General features: G+C 38.8%; 1 protein-coding gene across 1 annotated transcript; it reads left to right on the top strand.

The window, feature by feature from the left end:
- The first annotated feature begins 387 nt into the window (after positions 1 to 387).
- On the top strand, positions 388 to 26,135 carry LOC123659738 (TOM1-like protein 2). The gene is made up of 13 exons (XM_045594918.1): positions 388 to 512; positions 736 to 983; positions 3,457 to 3,564; positions 5,976 to 6,071; positions 7,055 to 7,156; positions 7,336 to 7,482; positions 8,036 to 8,193; positions 9,622 to 9,695; positions 9,881 to 9,943; positions 10,399 to 10,501; positions 10,804 to 10,888; positions 14,235 to 14,294; positions 25,645 to 26,135. The coding sequence occupies exons 1-13, from the start codon at positions 458 to 460 to the stop codon at positions 25,816 to 25,818; spliced, it is 1,473 nt and encodes a 490-aa protein (XP_045450874.1). The 5' UTR covers positions 388 to 457; the 3' UTR covers positions 25,819 to 26,135.

Genomic DNA, 26,135 nt, shown 5'->3' with positions numbered 1-26,135 from the left:
AAATGGTATCTTAATTACTTTTTAACGTATGGTTAATAAGATCTAAGGAATCTTATAACTATTCAGATTTTTGAGTGCTTTGTTTTAGAGTTGCTAAGATACAAAGTGTATTTTTGTTTGAATTTTAGCTGTACCTATGTATCTTAATATAAGCAATTATTTATGTCCTCATTTAACCTTTTTCTTAATGTATACGTAATTTGTACTTAAAATGATTTGATTAATTAAATGACCTTAATGTTATGTTTTACGTCGTATCAACCTTAATTATTCATTCGAGTTTTTGTTGCATAATATTAAATAATGCGTATCGCTTTGTAATATTGCTGCGTAAAGCCAAACGTCTATTTTGACTTTTGACAGTACAGACTTTCACAGATTACGTTTTTTTACTACTATCTGGGTGACAAGTGAAATCGGTGTAATTATTTATTTATAATAGGATTACTTTACAAAAATGTCGTTTTTCGGAGTAGGGAATCCTTTTGCTACGCCGGTTGGGCAAAAAATAGGTAATTCAGATTCAAATATCTATAAATGCAAAGATGTTAGGGTTTTACTCTTACTTGTGACTTATTTCCTTTCGTTTTGTTGCGCATTAAGAAACAAAATTTCTCTTTGTCATCAAAGAATTGTCTGTGTTGGATCCAGTATTAGTCTTAAAATTTTTATTTTGTGTTCAAATGTTCAATCAATATTAAGTTGTTATTTCCAAAGTGCTTTAAAATATTTCAGAACAAGCTACAGATGGATCACTCCCGTCGGAAAATTGGGCTCTTAACATGGAAATATGTGATATTATTAATAGTAGTACAGATGGGCCTAAGGATGCCATAAAGGCTATTCGTAAAAGATTAACCCAAAGCGCTGGAAAGAACTACACCATAGTTATGTACACATTAACTGTGCTCGAAACCTGTGTGAAAAATTGTGGAAAGAGTTTTCACGTGCTAGTTTGCAGCAAGGAATTCATTTCTGAACTGGTAAGTTAATTAAGTTCATCTTATAACAATTCGTTTATTAATTAATAATACATGAATCACAATGAAAAGTCGAAAACAGACAACTGTTTGTTAATGTTCAAATGCTAAAAATTAGGGAATACATGATAAAAAGTTTGTATTAAAAGTAGTATAATTTTGTAGTGGATTGTAGCAATTTTCTTACTTTATTAACCTTGTAATGTCATTGGAACAGAACAAGACTTATAGAAAGTTATTATTGTTTTTTTTGTTTTTTTTTTTTTTTATTATATCTGTATATTTTATAGTACATTATGTTTCCTTGTAATTATGTTATTAATTTACTACAATACATACAAGTAAAATTTAAATTATGTATATTATATTTTTCATCTTATTTATAACTCATAAATATGAAAACAGTGCCAAATCCTTTTCATATCATTTATCATACCAAGGTAGTTACTTATCTGACAATGTGTCATTCACACGATAGTTTCATTGTCTGACTATATTGAAGTATTGGGCTGTGAAATATTAAAATTTAATGATAGTTATGTTTCTTAATATATGTCTGTGCCTCCTGTGATGAGTGATATAAGTCAAGTTATACCCCTTTTGTGATTTTAACTTGGGCATTATTAGACAAAAATAATGAATTTTGTTGTCTAATTTAAAAATAATAATTTCAGTTTAGTTTTCTATATAACAGGTACACTGCGCTATGGTTATTGCCTGCTTTAATTATAAAATTTGTTGTTATAAATAAAATATATTTAATTTCATAAATTACTTTATGTACACTAATGTTGTAACATTCTACTTATGTTTCCAATACTTGACATAATTACTACTGTTATAGCACAGACAACAAAACACTCAATTTAAGCAATTTCACATGATGGTATAATATCCACATCGATATTGTAAAATCTCATTATAACATCGCGCGCATGCGCGCAGCTGCGCTCTCATTGGTTAGATTTTAATGGCGGCAAAATCACTGTGACAATACACTTATGCGTGAATTTAATTTAATAAATTAAAAGTTAAAAATGGATAGCGACGATGATATTTGTACGCCTCCGGATATTCTAGAATTGGCAACAAAATTAACTCACAATCTTTTGCCAGAAAAATCTAGAAAATTATATGAAAATTAACATTAACTTTCAGAATTGTACCATCCAAAATTTGAACAATTATTATAAACAAACTATTGTCAGCTTTTACTCTTGTTGTTTGATTAATTGCATTAGTGAAGATAAAGTAGTGTATGCAACTGCATATAACACGGGTATTAAAACACTCGTTACTATTATGAAACTCGCTGCGCTCGTTTCATAAACTCACACTCGTGTTTTAATACCCTTCATTATATGACAGTTGCATAAACTACTATTATAACATTTTTTTTTAAATATAAATATGAATAAAATACAATAACCAAATGTCAAATAAATTGAATAAAATTAAAAGAATATTTTTTATATGAAATATTTATTTATACAAGTGTAAAAGTAAATGAATATACAAAATAATATTAAAGATGTTGAACAACATATATTAAGGTGTTTCGTATTATTGTAAGAATGATGTCAACATTTATAGTGCTATTTAATACATTGGACTTGTTTTAAAAATGCTAATTCAGATATTAACATAGCACTGTCCATGAAGTGATTGTATTAATTAATACAAATGTTTATAGGCAAATAAATTTAGTTAAAAATGTATTGTGCAGTAAGATTTGTTACTTTTATTGCTTTGAATATCACAATATATAAAATACATATCAGTCTAATTTAAGAAATTATTTTGCGTTACTAAACTTGTTTATCAAGGAAGACTGTTAAATATAATATAAATTATATAACACATAAATGTCAGTGAAACTGTATAGGTCATCACAAAAAGTTATAAGTACTGGCCATTTGTCATCTGTTTTTTTTAACCATCCTACAATAGTAAAAATAATAATAATAAGCAGTAGATGGATCACTGGAGCCACACTGTATATGTCCTACAATAGATCTACCAAAAGTAAAAAGTTCTGATTGCAGATAATTGCATATTAAAAAAAAAATCTTTTATAAACAACCAGTACACCTGGCAAACTTTTGTACTGCCTTATTTTTTTTTAGTTTATGAGTCCATCACGGACAAACAACGTGACGTGTAATTTATATATTTTACGATTAATAAAATACAATAATGAAAACATTTAATAAGTTACTATTAACTTTACACAAACATTTCTTTGTTAGGGAGTCAGAGTACAATTTTTTTTTATTTTTCTTTATAGTTCAAAGCCAATAATATTTAATATTGCATATTTTAATAATACTAGAGATTTTACTGTGAATATTTTCATACTAGAATGAATAACAAACAATCACTCTACTGCTTTTAAAATAAAGCAAGGCTATAGAAGTCATCTTTTTTTAAATGAAAAAATAAATACAATCTACATTATAACTTTTTTGTGATTCAGGTAAAACTTATTGGGCCTAAAAACGATCCACCGACAGTGGTACAAGAGAAGGTGCTTAGTCTCATCCAATGCTGGGCTGACGCATTCCAAAACCAACCTGAATTACAAGTAAGCGATATTTTATAATAGCTTTTAATATCAAAAGATATTTGCATAGCTGGCACTTTTACAGACCGTTAGAAAATTGTATGGTACAAAAGATACAGTATAATAATTATTTCAACATCTAGTATAATTAACACAATTTCTATGTGTAATACTGATATTGTAGAAATGTAGCCAAACTTGATCTACTAGTTTTGCTGAACAGTATATGATTTTAATAATTGTATGCTGGATGATATGTCATGAATATAATTATAATATACATATAGTTGTAGTAGTCGTTAAAAATATTTCATAAAAATAATTTTAAAATAGTGTTGTAGTAATACCTACCAACAGAATTGTTAGTGGCAATCAAAATGAAAATTTCGATAAGATAACTGGAGTAAAGAGGTAAAAGTATCAAAATAAAAATATTGTTTTACTTAATTATATTATGAATGTGATTAGTAATAACATTTTGAGTTATTTGTACATAATCACATTGTTGTCTGAATTTTATTTAATGGCAATCACTAAATTTTTACCAGTTTTTTAACCGACTTCAAAAAAGGAGAATGTTACTTAATTCGACCGTATATATATATATATTTATTTATTTTATGTATGTTTGGGGATAACTTCGTCGTCTATGAACCGATTTTAATAAATTCTTTTTTCGTTGTAAAAATAAATTAGGATTTTTTAAAAATTTTTTTTTATTTATGAAGAAAACAAACAGCTTGTAATTACACATATGATTCTTACAAACTAGAAAATTCGTAAGCCAATTAGGTTTTCACTTATTACGTCTGACAAATATTAATTGGGCAAACTTTAAAATTGTACAAAAAATACAAATTTATTTTTTTTATTTTTTGAACACATCATTATATTCGATACAAAAATTACAGTAACAGTATTTTGTGACAATCACAGTTCATTTTAATTGCTTGATGACAATTTTAAATATATTAGGTTTTAAATAAAAAATGTTTAGCATATTATAATTATCATTATAGTCTACAGGCCCTAACGACAAATCGATTCAAAGCATAATTGGTTCTGCAGAATGGAATAGCAAATGTATAAGTTCGGTTTGATCGCGGATTATATTCAAAACAATTGAAGGATATTTCATTTAATAAATATGGTGAATCAATTTGGTTATTATCTTATACAGAAAAATGATATCACGGTGTTCACGTCAAGGGCTATTAATGTTCTAGGTGGAGATGTCTTAAACTTATATTTGAGTAGCTTACAGATAGGATCTGAAATCCCTCGAAAATCGTAGTGACGACTAGTGCGTTTGTTAATTTTTTTCGTCTACTTACATTGTATTACTTGTCGATGTAATTGAAGTCGGTTTTTTTTTTCGTTTGCGAGCAAACACAATTATAAGGTATTTTTTTTCCACCTTAGTAATAAGCTTACTAATGTTGTGATGTAATACTTATATTACATCAATTACAATAAAAAATGTCCCATTTATAACATTATGGTTATTATGTTAAATATTGGTCGAAGGGATTAATGAGCCCTATTAAATGCCGTCCATAGATGGCGATAATGACAATTAACACTGAGTGACTAATTTAGGTTATTTATAACAAACGTATCCTTGACTTTAGAGGTCAAAAGTAAGTTGATCTGTAAGGTCCTGTTACACCACAGAAGACGGTTCCTAACGGATAAAAGTTTATTATATATTCTTTTTCATCATCTAGTTCCACTGTGTTTATGACATATTTTTAATCACAATTGTTAATCTACCGCCAAGTTGCACGAAACAAAATTAAAATTTAAGTAGAGATTAAACTAATTTAATCACAAGAATTTCATACAATTCGTGCAATTAAATTAGTTTAATCACTACTTAAATTTTAATTTCTTTTCGTGCAACTCGGCGTAAAAGTTGTAGTTTCTTAACTGAGACGAAACAGGTCCTAATGTCCATTCTACCTCCGGCTGTTAAAGTCTATTCGTAACTTATGTGAAGGATAAACTTTATCCATAACTAATAAAACAGGCCGTAAGAGTCACTCTTTATGTCCACACTGCGGTGCCATCTCGCTCGGTCTTGGGCTATCAGCTTAATCTCAAGCCAGGAAAGCCTGATATTCTTCATCTCCGTGGTGACGGAGCGATACCACGTTTGCTTGGGGCGGCGACGTTTCCTTTTTCCTTGAGGAGTCCACTCTAAGGCCTGCTCGGTATGTGAGAGTCCCTTTGGAGGGTGTGACCGATCCATACCCATTTACGTCGCTTTATCTGGTGGCCGATTGGAGTCTCTTTGCAAAGTTTCACTACGTGGTCGTTTAATATTTTTTCGGGCCACCAGATGCCAATGATCTGTAGGCCGTATATATACTAGGTTTTAATTGTATATTGTGTAAGTACTGTTGGAAGTTAAATGTTAATTTTATTTTCAGGGAGTAGGTCAAGTGTACAATGAGTTACGTACCAAAGGTGTCGAGTTCCCCATGACCGATTTAGACGCTATGGCGCCTATTTTTACGCCTCAAAGGGTAAGAGTTATTAAAAATACTATACTAATATTATAAAGTTGAAAAGTTTGTTTACTTGTTATTTAAACAAGCTAATCTCGGGATCTGCTCGTTAGAATTGAAAAAATATTTTTGTGTTGCATATGACGCTTCGACGAGTTTGAGCTGAGCTATAATAAAAAAAATGTTACGAAAACGGGAAAAAATATTCTTTTTTGAGAGCTTTCATTTCGTGCGATGCGTAAACGGTGAAAGCTACCCAAAAATTATGTGCGACGGAGTCGATCGCAACTCAAAATTCTAAAAAAGAGGTGATTTGTGAATTACATTATTGTTACCCAAACATGTGAATCCTTATGAAAAATACTCCATCAACAAGGCAATTATATGAAGATAAACTTTGTCTTTCATAGAATTTAATTTGGTCGCAGAATTTAGGCAATAATGTAATATCAAAAGAAACGACACGGCGTCGCGCCGCGCGCTTTGTAAAGTCGCCCGAGTTGTACAGCAATGGTTTATAAATAATTAGTACAAAACCGAAGAGCACAGCTAGTTTTAAATAAAAATAAATTTTATTGTTTTTATTACTTAGGTGTTTTAATTTAAGCCTTCATCGCGAATGACTTTGTCAATGTGTTTGTTGCTTGTTGGTGTAGTTGGCAATGACCCTGATTTCCGTTCTAGCGTTGTGTATATTACATAAAATACTGGAATAAGTTGGAAAATATATGTATTGTTATTATTTTTTTCAATTGTTAATGTTACGAAAATAAAAAGAATATCGTTATTTGTCTGAACTGGATGTGACAAGAGACATTCGTTTTTGAAGAAAGTTGTTACACAACACATATCTATGAATTTCTTTCTTTTTGGCTGCTGCCAATCAAAATAAAAAGATAGTGTAATAAGTAGGTTGGTGTGTAAAAGATAGTAAAAGAAAGAAACCGTTTCTTATGTTTTTTTTTTCATGATTAGAAATATAGATATAATTTAACTAACAGAGTGTACCAGACGGAGGTGAAGCCATTGTTGGATCACCTCAGCGCGCTGCCAACCTGCAGAACTCGCCCAGTCGGCCCACGCAGGAACAGATTACTGGCACGGTAATATTTTTTTTGAAGTAAAACTTTTTTACGCACGCTTGACTTGGTGTGTAAGCTACTGAGCTACTGAGCGAGAGGTGCGAGCAAACATTTTCTTTCTCTCTTTCTCTCATAGCCAGTTACCATGCGTATGTCTAAGACACAGTGCAGGCCTAAAGCACACTGATTTTTTCTTCAAGGTGACGCTCTCAGAGAGTCAGACTAGCAAGCTACGCGCCGACCTGTCAGTGGTGGAGGGCAACATGGCGGTCATGAACGACATGCTCACCGAGCTCACGGCTCAGCCCTACCATAAGCACCATGACGCAGACGTCGAGCTACTTAATGTAAGTGCTCACCATTACTATACTTGTTTTATATAACTAGGTCGGCAAACAACCGTATGGCTCACCGGATAGTAAGAGACGTATATAAGCATCGCAAGTGCGTTGTCGACCCAACCCTCGACCCTACCCAGGAGCTCTGGCCACCTTACTGACTATAGGAACACTGCACTGCACACTGCTTGAATATAGTATTATTAAGCTGTGATTTTCTGTTAGATTGAGTTACTTTCTCAATCGAGCTGCTTCAGATTTTGACCAGAATATATCCTGTTCTCAATAAAAATTTTAAACTACTTTTATTTCTTATCTCTGATATTTTTTTTAAACCTGAAGATCCTAAAAGTTTATTGTTGTGTTCCTGTGGTGCGTAACGCAGAGCTCCCAGGGATTGGCGTTGGGGTTTGGCACCTCGCTTGCGATGCTCCTGGTATTGCAGACACCGATAACCGCTTACCATCATTTGGGCCACACGCCGACCTACTTATTTGAAAAAAAAACCTAGCGTGAAAGTTTTCACTCGTATTTAACAACATTGTGTTGTGGTCGTGTTCAGGAGCTGGCGGACACCCTGAAGGCCATGCAGACCCGCGTGGCGGAGCTGGTGGCGCGGCTGGCGGGCGAGAGCGCGCTCACCGCCGAGCTGCTGCTCACCAACGACCGCCTGCACAACCTGCTGCTGCGCCACTCGCGCTTCCTCAACAACAGGTACGCGTCACTGCGGCTGGCGGGCGAGAGCGCGCTCACCGCCGAGCTGCTGCTCACCAACGACCGCCTGCACAACCTGCTGCTGCGCCACTCGCGCTTCCTCAACAACAGGTACGCGTCACTGCGGCTGGCGGGCGAGAGCGCGCTCACCGCCGAGCTGCTGCTCACCAACGACCGCCTGCACAACCTGCTGCTGCGCCACTCGCGCTTCCTCAACAACAGGTACGCGTCACTGCGGCTGGCGGGCGAGAGCGCGCTCACCGCCGAGCTGCTGCTCACCAACGACCGCCTGCACAACCTGCTGCTGCGCCACTCGCGCTTCCTCAACAACAGGTACGCGTCACTGCGGCTGGCGGGCGAGAGCGCGCTCACCGCCGAGCTGCTGCTCACCAACGACCGCCTGCACAACCTGCTGCTGCGCCACTCGCGCTTCCTCAACAACAGGTACGCGTCACTGCGGCTGGCGGGCGAGAGCGCGCTCACCGCCGAGCTGCTGCTCACCAACGACCGCCTGCACAACCTGCTGCTGCGCCACTCGCGCTTCCTCAACAACAGGTACGCGTCACTGCGGCTGGCGGGCGAGAGCGCGCTCACCGCCGAGCTGCTGCTCACCAACGACCGCCTGCACAACCTGCTGCTGCGCCACTCGCGCTTCCTCAACAACAGGTACGCGTCACTGCGGCTGGCGGGCGAGAGCGCGCTCACCGCCGAGCTGCTGCTCACCAACGACCGCCTGCACAACCTGCTGCTGCGCCACTCGCGCTTCCTCAACAACAGGTACGCGTCACTGCGGCTGGCGGGCGAGAGCGCGCTCACCGCCGAGCTGCTGCTCACCAACGACCGCCTGCACAACCTGCTGCTGCGCCACTCGCGCTTCCTCAACAACAGGTACGCGTCACTGCGGCTGGCGGGCGAGAGCGCGCTCACCGCCGAGCTGCTGCTCACCAACGACCGCCTGCACAACCTGCTGCTGCGCCACTCGCGCTTCCTCAACAACAGGTACGTGTCACTGCGCCACTCGCGCTTGCTCAACAACAGGTACGTGCCACTGCGCCACTCGCGCTTCCTCAACAACAGGTACGTGTCACTGCGCCACTCGCGCTTGCTCAACAACAGGTACGTGTCACTGCGCCACTCGCGCTTGCTCAACAACAGGTACGTGTCACTGCGCCACTCGCGCTTGCTCAACAACAGGTACGTGCCACTGCGCCACTCGCGCTTCCTCAACAACAGGTACGTGTCACTGCGCCACTCGCGCTTGCTCAACAACAGGTACGTGCCACTGCGCCACTCGCGCTTCCTCAACAACCGGTACGTGTCACTGCGCCACTCGCGCTTCCTCAACAACAGGTACGTGTCACTGCGCCACTCGCGCTTATTTATGTATGTTTTTATTTACAAAATCGTGTAGTTGTTGCTATAAACTGTTTTCAGAATTGCCGCAACAGGCGGAGCAACTCCGTCCGCCATCTTGGGAGCTGCTATGGGTGTTCCGGGTACTACTTCGCGTAAGATTCTGATTTTTTTATTTCATATTAAAATAATTTACATAGAAATAATGTCATCTGATCAGATTCTAATTAAAATTAAATTTCATAAAAAATTATGTAATAACAACACCATTGTCTAGAAGTCATGATAGTGTTTTTTTTTTTTTTGTATACGAGTTTTATTTAAAAACTTATAATTTTAGCTAAGAAAGAAGATGATGCTCTCATCGATCTAAGTGACGACGTACCAGATGTAGCTAAACTCTGTAAGTATACAACAATGTACACGAAGTAATAAAATTATATGTTACACCGGTAATCTAAGTTTTAACTTTAAAAAAATATATCTTAAAAGTTAAAATAAGTAAATTTTAATAAGTATTTGTGTTTGTACTCAAACAAAAAAATACTGACTTCAAATAGGTATTATAAAACTTCAAATAGGTATGGTAAATTAAAAATCTCCTTGTCAAGTGATGCTCAAATTTAAATGTAATTATATAAAGTATCAAAATCAGAACACCCAGTAACTATTGGGAGTTAAAATAAAAATAGTTCGGAAATAAAACGAGAACCTTTTTTTAAGTCTTTTTTCAGTATGAAAATTGGTTTAAATAGTAAATAACATAATTTATACATATCATAATGTTTATATATTAACTACATTATTATTTTGGGTTAAAAATTTACTTATTATACTCATGCTTATTTGAATTTTTAGCTGTGAAAGACGAGCAGGCAGACAAATCTCCGAGCAGTTCCAAGGACGAATTCGACATGTTCGCGCAGTCGCGGAACGTCACCTATGAGAGCGCTAAGTCTGGGTACGTTGAAAAATAATTTAAAATTAATACAGTACTATGTTAAAAATTACTTGTTCCTTAATATAGTTTAAAAGCCAAAAAAAATTGTCTGTCTGTATCTGTATTGTTAATTTTCTTTATAAAATTAATATATTTTGTATGTAATATTTTGTCCTTTGAAAAAACATTACATTTGAAATATTCAAGGAATTAACCAGTGGACAGCGGAGTCTTAGTAATACTTGAAATGTAGATATTATTCTACAAATTGCTGTCGGTCGTACAATTATATGATATCATTGGTGTATACGAATGTTACGCAGAGGTAGCAGCTACGCCGACAACGCGGAAGAGCCGGCCAGCGGCGGACTGGCGGCCGCCGTGCAGCTGCGCCCCACCGCCGCGCTCGTGAGTACCGCCCGCACGCGCGCCACACACCACACGCCACACACCACACGCCACACACCACACGCCACACACCACACGCCACACGCCACACGCCACACGCCACACGCCACACGCCACACACCACACGCCACACGCCACACGCCACACGCCACACACCACACGCCACACGCCACACACCACACGCCACACATTACACCACACACAACACATCACACCACACACAACACATCACACCACAACACCACACATCACACCACCACACCACACGCCAACACACCACACGCCACCACACCACACGCCACCACACCACACGCCACACATCACACACCACACACCACACATCACACCACACACAACACATCGCACACCACACACAACACACCATACACCACACACAACACACACACACATATATACACATCGCTGGGCAGCTGCGCCCCACCGCCGCGCTTTGTACATAATGGTTTCCCCGACCAAATACCCCACGCAAACATGCAGCTTGTCAAACACATTAAATATAATATTTCTTGTACAATTATATTATATTATAATTATATTATATACTCGTAGTAAAATAGTATGGACATACGAAAAAAGAACTTGATTAAACGGTGAAAGATTAAAAAATATTATACATTATCTCTGATTAATTCATTGTCGTTACAACCAGTACTTTCACAATGAGGATCCGTAAGGTTTTTAGGTGAGAATGCAGATTTATAGAGCCAAGAAATCCTTACAACAGGACAAAAATTTTTGTTCTATGACAAAAAATGACGAAGTTATAATCAAATTACTAGCGGAGTTCACTAACCGACCGGTGCGGTAGCTGTGACGTCACTGTGACGGTCCATGCCAGTTAGCCGTAAGGCGCGCAGGTTTTTTCATTTAATTTTATCTTTAAATCAAATTAAGTGTCCAATTTGTTTCTAATTCACCTTTCTAACTATCTATAAGTAGTGTATAGTACCTAAAAGTACAAATACCTCTTTTAAAAAGCCCGAAAAAGTCATTTTTATGTGCCGAAGGACCCAAAATCACGTAAAAAAAATTATGTCGTTGTGAAAAGAGATGATAAAACTAAAACTTTTGCCCAGACTACAGGGCATTTCGATGTAAATATCTATATAACTATACCTACGTATTATTTAGTTGATATGAAAAAAAATGGTACCTAGTATTACGTTTAGTGTAATTAAGTATTCTATGATTTATAAGCTTGCTGTATTAATAAAAACATAACTACTTACTTTTTTTGAGTTTTATGGATAAATCTACTCACCTATTCGCCCGTTCCGATTTCTACATAATATTCCAAAGTCAAAACAATGACAGGGACGTACTCAAGTAAAATAAGCAAAAAAGCATAAGATGATATTTTTTAATTATTAACACAACCAACCAAGAAGACATGAAAAATTTCATAAAGTTTAAGTTGGTTGTAACGTCAAAAAAATAAAATTAACAGGTCCGATTTTAAGTAAAGACAAGATATAGAATATTTTGAAAGAGTTTTAAGACAAGATATTATACACGAATACCTGTCGTTGCATCCTCATAAAACACAAGCAGTGCAGCTTAATATGAAACTAAAAATGAGAACTAAATCTAATAATACGCCAATCAAATGGAAACAACGCATAGTAAAAAAGAAAGAAATCCCTATAAATCTTGATACAAACGTTAGCTTTACAATCAGCAACTCAAACTCCAGTGACATTTCTCGTTATTTTGGTGTTCAATCTAGTGATAACAATTAGGTTAAAATGTCATACACGACCTGATTACGTAAAAATGAACGAAAACAACATAGGCCTCCATGAGTTCGCGCCAAAAATGGCGTGAACTCATGTGTTTTCATGTGGGCAGGCGGGTTGGTGACCGCAGGGCTGGCTTTATCTGTTAGGCTCAGCCTGTGTATTTCAAAGCCAGCAGTTGGATGGCTATCCCGCCATCGGTCGGCTTTTTAAGTTCCAAGGTGGTAAGGGAACTGTGTTACCCCTTAGTCGCCTCTTACGACACCCACGGGAAGAGAGGGGGTGGTTATATTCTTACTGTCGTAACCACACAGCAAACAAACAATATACTATAGACATTTTATTCATAAGTTTTGAATACCTCCCTGTAGCTATACTTTACATGAATGTATTGGTAAAGTACAAGAATGAATTATTCTTACACCTACCTACTACACACGGCTTAGATTATGTAGATCTAAAGATTACTAATAAGTACATACTTTAAAACGTTGGTGCATTGGAGCAGCGTGGTGGATTAGGCTCTGATCCTTCTCCTACATGGGGAAAGAGGCTTATTTCCCAGCAGTGGGATATTACAGGCCGAAGCGTTATACACGTTTGACGTTATTTATGAGTTCTGAATACCACCGTGCTATATTTTACGATCATTTTTTCTTACACCTGCCTACTGCTAACGTCTTAGACCTAAAGATTACTAATAAGTATCTACGTACGTAGATAAATAAGATTTCTAACCACGGATTTCAGCGCTGGTAAACTTACAATGATTACTTTAGGTAATCAAGTACCATGAAAGAATCTACTTTTGAGCTTGCACAAAACCAGCTTCTACTTTATAAGTACTCATATTAGGTACGTTTTACACTTAAATATCACAAAATTTCAAGCTATTTATTTATAACAACAGTTTTTTTTAAATAAATTGCAAATAAAATGACCAACCACCGCTCCGCCGACTGCGCTCGGACCGACAAAGTGACGTCACACGCATTCCGCGTAAACAGACTTGGCGGCAGGAACTGCACAATGTTTATTACTTAATAATTTGTATCTTGGTAAGTAATAGTCCGATTTGGATGATTCAAAAAGAAATATCATTCTTATGTCATAGAGAAAAACGTGGATACTAGTTCTATTGAATTTGCTATAACTTTACTGATCCTCATTACATATTTTTTTCTCCTAACCACCGTAAAACTGGGTTGTCTGGAAGAAATGGCTAATTAGCCGTAGTCCGCCCATTGTACTTCACTGTCTGTAACTATCTTTATGCTTTGTTTGTAATATATTTGTGGTGTACAATAAAGTATAAAATAAAATAAATAAATAAAACTGATTATTCACTAAGCGTAAAGATTTATAAAAAATAATAGAAAGAAGTTTTACTTCCGAGTGTCAGATATGCGAATTGGTGCTACTGCTGTCTACTCTTAGCTTCGTACGGCAAAAAATGACAATAAGTAATAAGAATCGATTGTGTTTATGACCTATGATGATATTTATTTATTTTTTTATAGATGCTTTATTTGTTCCCGATTTATTTATATATGTATATGTATTTATTTTTATTTATTTGGTGTTGACAGCCGACTGGAATGGATCAGAGAGAGTTCGATGAGATATCAGCTTGGTTAGCGCAGGAGAAGGTGACTTTTGTTTTATTTCACTTTATTTTGACCCCTATTTGCACCATTTTTTTGTTTGTATTTTTATCTTTTTTTTTCAAACAGAATAAGTTGCAGTCACAGTCTAGTTTATGTAAAACAAAGGATGTGAATATGTAAAAATATTTAATATTTTCTAGGTAATGTTGAAAGTAAATACTTGCTATAAATAATAAGCTTTGAAGTACGTTACGTAGCACTGGCTCTCGCTACTTAGCACATATTGTGTTGTGGCTCTTAAATATTTGCTTTTATTTAATTCTGACTTGGGGTAATTTTTTTAAAACAAATCACTTCTGGCGAAGTTAATTTCTTGTCAAGCTTTATTGGTCTATAATACAAACAAATTATTGTATGTTATGAAAAAAGTTGAAACACCCAAAGTTGAGGTAATAAAACACTGCATTTTTATGATTGTTGTTATTCAAACTGTAGTATTCGACTACTGGCCATAAGGTAAAAATGATTGATCTAGGCTTGACTGATTTTGTGGTCATTTATACAAAATTTATGGAATTAAAACATATACAAAAGTCAATATGCCTTTTGTATTTCTTAAATCATTCTAGTTTGTTTTTTTTTTTTTTCTTTTGATTTGGTGCGATAATCAAATCTTCTATTTACACAGAATTTTATTATTAAATTTTAAACTTACCTAGGCTCACATGAATTTTCATTTTCTAAATGTATATGCTGTCGTAATCTATGCATATAATAAAATGGTAAGAAAGTCAAAACTGTACATTGAATATTTTTTAAAAGAATACTTGGGGTGTGATCTACAATCGATACCGAAGCCAAAAATATAGTTTTTAGAATTTTTGTCTGTTTGTCTGTATGTATGTTCAGGATAAACTTAAAAAGTACCACATGGATTTACTTCAAATTTGGCACGAATATTATTAAGAAGTCGGGTCAACATATAGGCTACATATTATCACGCTATCACCTATGGGGAACGAGCGGTGAACCTTTATTTCTTCAACGCATTCTGTAACAACGCGTAATCTAACGACGCATATTTGAACGTTGTTATTATGTTAATAACCATGCTATAAGCTAGCTTCATACTATAAATAAAGACATTCTGTAGTATATTTAGTATCAGCGTTGCACACGTGCGAAGCCGGGGCGTGTCGCTAGTATATTCTAAATGTAAAATAACATCAGTTTGAATTGCTGTGTGGCTACGGCACTAAAGAATTTAGCCACTCCCTCTCTTCCCGTGGGTGTCGTAAGAGGCGACTAAGGGATAAACAAGGTTCCACAACCATCTTGGAACTTGTGCTGTGTGGCTACGGCACCAAAGAATATAGCCTCCCCCCTCTCTTCCCGTGGGTGTCGTAAGAGGCGACTAAGGGAAAGCACAGTTCCACTACCACCTTGGAACTCAGCCCAAGCTAAGGTGTAAAGACAATCGTGCCGATAGCTGAATGGCAGCAGGGCGTAAGATGTTGTCGCAAACGATTTCCCTTGGAGCACCAGGCGCCACTTCATTGTACAGTTTTAAAGTCGCCTTACCTCACATGCCGGCTCTGTGTTGGTGGACTTCTATTTCCGAGCATTCTCGTGGGATTCAAATGGATGTTTTAACTAAAATTAATAAAAAAGTAGAAGAGATAGAAGAAGTTTACAAAGCAGCAGATGTACCAATGGATACACCATTGTCTGGTGCAGCTGCTGAAAATGTAGAAGGAACAAAATTGGGGTTGGCAGAGACTGCTAGCTTCATCACAGAACGTGACGAAATGATAGCCAGGGAGGACCTGATGATCGAGGAGATTCGCGACATTTTGAAGTCTACACTCGACTTGATAAAGATCAAAAGAACAGTACCGACCGAAGTTACTAATAAAGTTAAAGGGACTTACACATTGCTTCTTACTTCCTTAGTACATCGAAAGGAGTGGAAAAGTGCTCAACGGAGGATTGCGCTAGAGGAACGGAAGATGAGAACAAATCTTCAAGAGCAAATACAAGAGAAAGAACTCCTACTACAACAAGCTGCGAAAAGGACTCCAACGAGGATAACAAATCAAAAGAAGCGGCCAGCGACGAGCCCTCCCGAGGGACCAGAAGAGGACGTCTCTATTGATCAGGAGGGGAACTTTAGTCTTGTTACGCGTAAGAAAAGGAAAAAATTACGCCTCACCCCAGGTCTGGTTCAGACGCAAGAGAATGAACAAGAGCCGCAAAATCAGAGGGTTAGCTTAGACAAAGTTAAGAGAAAGAAGAAAAGGAAAAAGAAGAAGGAAAACAGCGACGGAGATGAAGCTGTAACAGTGGAACGAGCAGGACTAGGAAACAGCATATCAGGAGGACCAGGGTCTACATGGACAACGGTAACCAAAAAGACCAAAAAGTCCAAGATGCGACATCGACCGGAGGCGGTACTGATCACTCCTGATGAATCAAGATCATCTGGCGAAGTTTTGAAGGCTCTACGGTCGAATCTCTGCCTGGAGGATCACGCCATATGTGTTAGATCAGTTAGAACAGCGAGGAGGGGTGGACTTCTTATCGAGTTTGAGGGATCTGTTAAAGATCGCTCTACTCTTGGTAAGAGGATCACTGAGGCAGCCGGCGGAAGTGTTGAGGTGCGACATCTCATCCCAACCACTACACAGTTGTAATTGACGGGTTAGACGCCGCGACGACAGTGGACGAGGTGAAGGCGTCCCTGGCACAAGCTCTTGGCACCGAAGTTGAACAGCTCAAAGTTAATATAACTAAACCAAATAAATGGGGAGGTGTTCGCGCTTTCATCGAGGCGGGACTCACGGATGCTTCCACTTTGGAAACGTTGGGAAAGGTCAAGGTGGGTTGGTTGATCTGCCGAATTCGGCGCTGGGAGCGCCTGGACCGGTGTTACCGTTGCCATGGACCAGGCCATATGGCTGGCACATGTAAGGCGGAAGTTGATAGGAGTGGACTCTGCTGGCGCTGTGGGCAGGCGGACCACCAGTCGAGGGCTTGTACTAACCCACCGAGCTGTCATCTCTGTGCTGCGTTAGGAGACGGGCGCTCAACAGATCACATGACGGGCTCTGGACGTTGTGCGTCGTATCGTGAGGTATTAAAAAAGAAAAATGGCTAAGGTGTTGCAGATTAATTTACAACGATGCAGACTGGCTCTTGATCTGCTTCTGGCGTGGAATTGTGAGTTTCGAGCGGATATTGTTCTGGTTTCAGAACAATACCACGCTGTATCTGGACCAAATTGGTTATGTGACCCCTCGGGGACGGCAGCTAACTGGATTCCGGAGCTAGAGCGTTTTTCAACCAAAGACAACGGCTCGAGAGACGGCATTGTATGGGTGGTTACGCCAGTGGCGACCTTTGTGTCATGTTATTTCACCCCCAACGAGCCTATCACTGATTTCCGAAAGAGAGTTGATGATCTCGAACGAGTTGTCCGTCACCTTGAGGGAGAAATCGTGATAGGTGGTGACTTCAATGCAAAATCGGTTGCATGGGGCATGGATTACAGTGATACTCGAGGAAATGAACTCCTGGACATGATGGCGGGTCTTGATCTTGTCATTGTTAATAGGGGAATTGTTCTTACTTTCCGGAGATATGGTGTACGTGGGTCAATTTTAGATCTTACTTTCGCTACTCAACGGATGGCTGGAATGATCTCGGATTGGGCTGTTCTGGAAGAGTATACAGCAAGCGATCATCAATACATTTCCTATTTGGTCCATAATCAGAAGGGGAAATCCTCGATTGTGCCGGAGCGTCGAGTGAAGCGGAATGGATGGAGAATATATATATTCTTTATTGCACTTAAAATTTTTGTACAGATATTAATATACAAATTTTGTTAGCAACGGTGGACTTATCTCTAAAAGAGATCTCTTCCAGCCAACCTGTGATAGTGAGAACTAATGTTATATAGCAGGCCAAGAAAGTGCAGTAATGTAGATATATACAGATTCTTAAAAATAAAAATAAAAAGCTAATTAAATAATATTCTAACAGCATACAATATATGTATATATATTATTTATATATACGCTACATTTACATACTATATACATATACACACTACTACTTATAAAGATCATACACATAAATATTACATATATATCTACATAAAATACACATATAATATACATATTATACAATACACAATAAAAGTAAACATTAATGAAAAGATATTTATGGATTCATTTGAGCGAGGAAGTATTGTTTTAGCTTCTTTTTGAAGGTATAGATAGAAGGACTAAGCTGGATATATTTAGGAAGTTTGTTCCAGAGCGATGCACCATATACCGAAAAAGAATGCAAGCGAAATTTTGTGTTGCTTTTCGGTATGTCGAGCATTGTAGTGATGCAAGACCGCCTAGAACGTGTGGGAGAAGGGAGAATTTGGAAACGAGAACGCAGGTATGCAGGAGAATTAGGATCGTGGAGTATTCTGTAGAGGAACGTCATGATGTGCATATCACGGCGAAGGCGGATTGGGAGCCATTTAAGTTGAGCACGAAAGTTAGATATGTGGTCATACTTACGTAAGCCAAAAATAAAGCGAATAGCAAGGTTTTGAAGACGCTCTAGTTTGTTCAGTTGCTCCGCAGTCGCATCTAAGTAGCACACATCAGCGTAGTCAAGTATAGGGAGAAGAAGCGATTGCGCAAGCATAACTTTGGTTGAAAAAGGGAGAAAGAATTGAAGGCGTTTGAGAGAGTGGAAAGCGTGATGCATACGTTTGCTGACTTCATTGATATGAGCCACCCAGGTCATGTTACAATCCATTATTAGACCCAAATTTTTCACTTTATTAGAATAAGGGATTGTAACACTAGATAGCTGAACCTTAGGTATTGAATTCCAGTCAATTTTGCATGTCAGTCTGCTACTGCCAAAAATTATACTTTGAGATTTGAGAGGATTGATGATAAGGCCGAAAGTATTAGCCCACGACTGAATTTCAACTAGGTCCGAATTTAGAGCACCAATAGCTTCATGCAACTCAGTCAGCTCAAAGTGTCGATATAACTGTAAATCATCCGCATACAGATGGTAGGGAGAAGAAATTACTTTGGATATATTATTAATGAAGATTGAGAAAAGTAGAGGGGAAAGTACGCCGCCTTGGGGTACACCAGCAGTGAGATCTATCCAATCCGATGATGTATCGTTGGTTTTCACGCACTGCTGGCGTCCGAAAAGGTAAGAATGAAACCAGTCTAAAACAGTAGGAGAAATGTTGACCGCTCGGAGAGTTCCAATTAGTATATCTGGGTCAACAGAGTTGAAAGCACTGCTAAAGTCAAGAAGGACCATTGCAGTGAGCTTGGTGTTATCCATTGCACCACGAATATCCTCCGCGACATTCAGCAGCGCTCCAACTGTGCTGTGTGAGGAACGGAAGCCAGACTGATAGGGGCATAGCAGATTATTACTAGTTAAATAGGAGTATAGTTGTTGGTGTACCAATGATTCTATGACTTTTGATAGTATAGGAAGGATCGATATAGGGCGATATTGGGAAAGACTATTAGGATTAGAGGTTTTTGGCAGTGGAATGACAAATGCTTTCTTCCATAACAACGGGAAGACACTGCTCGTAAGTGAGAAATTTATTATGTGAGTGATCACAGGAGCAATGTCATCCAGTATGGGAAGAAGCATGTCAAGACTGAGGTGATCACTCCCAATGGCTTTCGTGGAAATCGAGCGGACACATTTCTTTATATCATCTACAGCGACTGATTTGAAGACGAATGGAGGTAGGTTAGGGGTAGCAAGATTTAATAAGAATGAAAGAGTAGCAGATTTTATGTTAGAATCTAAAGTTATGGGTGGAGTGGTAAAATGAGAATTTAAAGCATTAAGATCCACAGAACTTTGACAAGCTTCTGTGGCCTTGCCCACACCCAGTAACCGGAGGAATCTCCAAACTTGCGTTTGATTGAGATCCTGAATCGAGGAGTGAATATAGCGACGTTTGGCATCCCTACACATTCTGTTGCAGACGTTACGTAATTTTTTATACGCATCAAGGTTTTTGGCCGTTGGTTCCCTTTTGTTCCTAGATTTGGCCTTATCCCGTTTAACCATGACCCTTTTGATCTCAGGTGAAAGCCATGGAGCGGGACCATGTTTCATGCGCACCGGCCTAACGGGAGCGTGCTTGTCGTACAATCTAATCAGTTCAGCAGTTAAGGAGTTTACCATGCTATCGATGTTATTTAACATCAATATTGCTGTCCAATCGATGTTTTTAACATCTTCTCTCAAACGTTCCAGGTCCATATGCTTGAAATTGCGTTGAAGCAAGACCTTGCCTCTAACCTTTGGAGGACGCACTTTGTAAGCGAGGTAAATTAGGTCATGATACGAGAAGGGTGCAGTCATTTGACCATACGAAACAGAAAGAGCAGGTTGAGAGACAGAGATCAAGTCAATAAGAGAAGGCCGACTGTTAGGAAAGTAGTGAGTAGGTAATTGCATGGGAAGAATATGCATGTTCACTGAAGATGTCAAATTATTTAACGCTTGTGTTCTGGAGTCATTTTTTAATAGACATGTATTTAGGTCACCCATACAAATTATATCACTGTATTTAGGAGCCAGACTCATTAGAATATCTTCCAACTCCGAGAAATAATTGACTTTGTCGCTAGGGCAGTACAAAACCCCAAGAAGTACCCTTTTATGGCGTATAACTAATTCCAGAAAAAGGTATTCAAGGGTACCGGATGTAATTGAGTTGGAATAGGAAACAACACTGGCCTGAATGTTGCTGCGAAGGTAAATACCCACGCCACCTCCACCCTGACCAATGCGATCGTTACGAAAAAGTTGAAATCCGGGCAGTGAGCAGCTAGTCGAAGGGAGGGAAGGTTTAAGCCAGGTTTCAGATATAAGTATACAGTCGACCACGCCGGTGCCAAAAGATGCGAGAAAGTCTGAGTAATGAGCATGAATGCTCTGCGCGTTAATATGCACTACGCTGAGAAGGTTAGAATTTTTTGGAAAAACCTTAAAAAGTTTACCCTCAAGAGTATCTTGGTCCGAAAGTGAATAGTTTAAGCTATTACCAGTACTTTCAAAGTCATCCGAAGAGGAACAAGAAAAGTATTCATCATAATCCATAACACTATAATTATCTCAAATATATAATAATATAACCTATAAATAAATATATAATAATGAAATGTAACAATAAAATATAATAGCAAGATATAACAAAAAATAAATTATACTAAATCAATACTAAAATAATAATAATAAATAAAAATAACAGCAATAATAAGAAATTGCACTATTTAAACAAAAATATATACATCATTCCCATGCACAAATTGACTGCAAAAGAAAACCAGTTACATTTTTTAAAATACAAAGAAAAAAAAAGGATAAGAATTATTAAATCATTAAAAGAACACAGATTACCAGTTGATATGTACGCAGGGTAGTAAATAAAATAGTGTTCTTAACATACGTCAATAAGCAGAGTATAACATCGCTATATATGTTAAATATTTTATAAGCACAAGTTGAATCTGTGCATAGAAAGCATTGACATTACCTCAATGACAGTAGTAATCAAAACACTAACTTTTTGACAATTGACATTTGACACAATATTAAATTAAGTTTATGAAAAAAGAGAAACAACTGATTATAAGTACAGAATCAAATGAAAAAGTTATAATTTAGTTTGAAGCTACCCTGCAAACGTAATTATTATTCGATACGTATACACTATAAACCGATCAAATCAAAAAGATGTAAACAAAGATAAATATGATAGTTTTAATCAGTTTTAGCGAATTGTGTCATCAGCTGTTTGAGTTCCGACTGCGAAGTTACCTTAGCTCGGGACTTATTTGGGAGAAGAATGATCACGACACCGTCTGCAGACCAGCATTTCCTCATTCCAAAGTGACTACGAGCAGCAGTGAATAGATCTTGTCGGGACTTTGTCAAAAATTCCGTTATAGTTATTTTGGTGCCCTTTAAGAAAGTCTTTGCCCTCCACACCATGGAGCGTGCTTGCATATTCGTGAATCGCACAAGAATAGGCCTGGCAGATTCTCTCTTTACACCCAATCTGTGACAGGTCTCAATTGTGTCAGGATTTAAATCTGATAGCGTCATTTGTTTAGTTAAGACCTGTACAATCTTCTCGGAGATATTTTCATCCTTCTCCTCCTTGATGCCATGAAAGAGAAGAATCTTCCTACGGGAATGAGTCTCCAATCGGTCCACTCCACTCGCAACCAGCTCCAATTGAGACTTCAACAAACCAAGTGACTTCCAAATAAAAGTCTTGAATGTGTAGAACTCCGCAGCTAAAGCCTTTACAGTTGGATTAGGAGCACTTGAACTAGAAGGAAGGAGGTTTTTTTCAAACTCAGCCATTCTGGCATCAAACATAGAGGACATCTCTTCAAAGTTCTTCGCTAGTTGTTCAACTGAGGAATCCATAATGTGTTAAGGAAATATTGTTTGTGAGTAAGTACACAGTCAACTTAAGCACTGGATAAGTAAACCTTAGTACATCTGAGGCATAAATATTTTAAAATTTAATAAAAACCGAGGAGCCACTTAAACACGTCTGTACGCTTTTATGTCTACCCGCCGAAAAAAAAGATATAGAATATCGAGAATGGACGAAGGTGCTTTCCAACAAGCAGTCTCTGACAGGATCAAGACCTATCCAGAGCTACCCACAGAGTCGCAGGAGGGGGTAGAGAAGTACGTCGGTCGATCGATGGATGTTATCGTTGCAGGGTGCGATGCTGCGATGCCTCGCCGTTCCACATGCCCACACAGGAAGCCAGTTTACTGGTGGACCGCTGAAATCGCGCTGATTAGGACTGAGTGCTTGCGTCTTCGGAGACAAGCTCAGAGATCGCGAAGACGAGGTACTGGTCAACAGAAGAACGACGAGTACAATGCGGCGAAAAAGCGGCTCGTCATTGCTATAAAGGAGAGCAAGGGGAGGTGCTGGAAGGCAATTTGCAAAGAAGTGGATGACGACCTGTGGGGAAATGGCTACCGTATTGTCACTCAAAAATTTATGGGTCGCAGACCCGTAGCACCCATGGAACCCCAGGCGATGAAGGAAATAGTAGAAGCTCTATTTCCTGACCGCGATGACCGGGTTTACGTTCAGACTGTGATACCTGATGACGAGTGCCCACCTTTTTCAGCAGTGGAGCTGCGGGAGGTGGTTAGGTGCCTTAAGGGAGGTAAGGCCCCGGGTCCAGACGGTGTTCCCGTTGAAGCATATAAGGTTCTTATGAAGCGGCATGAAAAATTGCTTCTTGATACCTACAACGCCTGCATCACGGCTGGGGTCTTCCCGAAAAGATGGAAGCTGCAGCGATTAGTCTTATTGGACAAAGGAAAAGGTTCTCCCTACACACCTTCATCATATAGACCACTTTGCATGCTTGATGTCGCAGGAAAGATTTTTGAGAGCCTCATAAGAAATCGACTGAGGAGGGAAGTGGCTGATGTGGGGGGACTAGCTGAAAACCAGCACGGCTTTCGACCGAATCGCAGCACCATTGGTGCCATTTCTGAAGCGCTTTCATTCGCCAGACGGGCTTGGACAGGTAACCATCGGACCCGCCCAGTGTGTATAATGATGACGTTCGACGTCAAAAATGCTTTTAATTCGGCAAGATGGCCAGATATAATGAAAGCGCTTCACAAATTAGGTTTTTCAAATTACCTCATTAGGATCTTAGACGATTATCTACGTGATCGTTTTTTGATATATGAGACTACGATGGGAGAAATGAGGATGAAGCTGAGAGGGGGAGCGGCTCAGGGTTCGGTCCTAGGACCAGAACTTTGGATCATCCTTTATGATGCTCTCCTCCGCCTAAAGTTACCAGATGAGGTGATTCTGGAGGGGTTTGCTGACGATGTGGCAGCACTGATACTTGCACGTTCATATGAGACCGCGCAAAAATTGGCCAGCCTAGTCGCTACGGAAGTAAACGCGTGGTTAAATGAACACGGTATGGCTTTGGCCAAAGCGAAGACTGAGGTGGTAGTACTTACAGCTCAGAGGTGGTTTCCGACTCCCTTTCGCGCACTTGTCGTGGATCAGCACATTGAAAGCAGAGGGTCCCTGAAATACCTCGGAGTTACGATCGACTCGAAACTTACGTTTAGAGATCAGGTTGTTCGTGCTGCCACCAAAGCGGCAAAGGCGGTGGCAAGCCTCTCCCGACTAATGCCAAATATCGGGGGACCAAGAAGTAGCCGTAGAAAATTGCTTATGAGTGTTTCAAGCTCAATAATGCTCTACGGAGCAGAAGTCTGGTCTGAGGCACTCAAAGTTGAGAAAAACCGTAGACAACTTTCATCTGTACAACGTAGAGGAGCGCTAAGGATAGCCTGTGCCTATCGAACGGTTTCTGAGGATGCAGCCCTAGTCATTGCGGGTGTGATTCCAATTGACCTTTTGGTGTTCGAGAGGAGACGCATTTGGGATGCTCGGAGGGATGGCCGCGGACCTTTATTAGATGTTAGGACCCGGGAACGCGAGGAAACGCTGAATTTTTGGCAGGAGCGTTGGGACGCCAGTGAAAAGGGAAGGTGGACGTACCGTATTATTAAACGGGTCCGTGACTGGATGCTGCGTAGGCAGGGGGAACTGGATTACTACTTAACCCAGTTTCTTATCAGGACATGGACAGTTTAACGAGTACTTGCATCGTATGGGGATCCGAAGCGATCCATACTGTCAGTACTGTCCGGGACACATAGATTCCGCCGAGCACACCTTCTTTGACTGTCGCCGCTGGTCTGAAATGCGGCTACGTTATCAGAATGAGAAGGAAATGCCTGATAGGGCAGAAGTAGTCATTCCATGGATGATGGCGACGAGTGACAATTGGCAAAGAATGTCGGAGTATGTGAGAGTGGTCCTGCAGGAGAAGAAAAAAGAGGAGAAATAGGAATCGGGGGACATGCCGTTATAAAACCGGCAGGGTGGAGTACCAAACACCTCGAAGTAATGCTAACGCGGTTCCGGGGTGTTGGTTACTAAAGCAAGAGAGGAGGGTTTTAGTGGGTAAAAATCCTACACTACCTACCAACAATAGCCAAAAGGTGTCTTTTGAAGATTTACCTCCTCTCATTATAAAAAAAAAAAAAAAAAAATCAGTTTGAATTATTATTTAACTATATGTCTCTTGAAACGCCTTTAAGAAACATAACTTTACAATCGTAGATGTGAGCGAGAAAATAAAGTACTTCTGGTAGTAAATCTGGTTTTTTTTAAATCAAAAACTCATTAAATTTTAACATATTATCTTAAGTCTATCTATTAAATATATGTATAATTTTTCAGGCGGCTTCAGAAGCAAATGGAGCTCAGGAAAGCGTCACAAGCAGCGATTTTGATAAATTCCTGGCAGAGCGAGCCGCCGCCGCTGATAGCCTGCCCAGTGCTGAGAGGGGCGAAAGGGGCGCCCCTCGACACCGACAGATCAAGAAGGATGATGACTCCATGTTCGCGCTCTGATGGGCCTCCCATACTCACACACGCACTTCCCCGCTAATATTTGTTTGAGACCAACCACGCAACACACGGGCGTAGCAAGATCCATACAAAAGAAATCGACTTTTCTCTTACTATATATAAAAATATAGGGTTGCCATCATCAGCAGGAACCAGATAAACATTTTGATATCTCGGATATTTGAATTAATTTATTTCGAAAACTTCAAAAAATGACTAAGTTCAATTATTGCAATTCAATATTGGAGTTTTTAAAATAGTTTTTAAATTATCTTTTATTCTATTTAATAGAATTATTTAAACCAGAAATTTTAAAACTA

Source organism: Melitaea cinxia, chromosome 14 (genome assembly GCF_905220565.1).
Source record: "Melitaea cinxia chromosome 14, ilMelCinx1.1, whole genome shotgun sequence".
NCBI classification, from domain to species: domain Eukaryota; kingdom Metazoa; phylum Arthropoda; class Insecta; order Lepidoptera; family Nymphalidae; genus Melitaea; species Melitaea cinxia.
The sequence above is the reverse complement of the archived record's forward strand: the minus strand, read 5'-3'. Positions and strand labels throughout refer to the sequence as shown.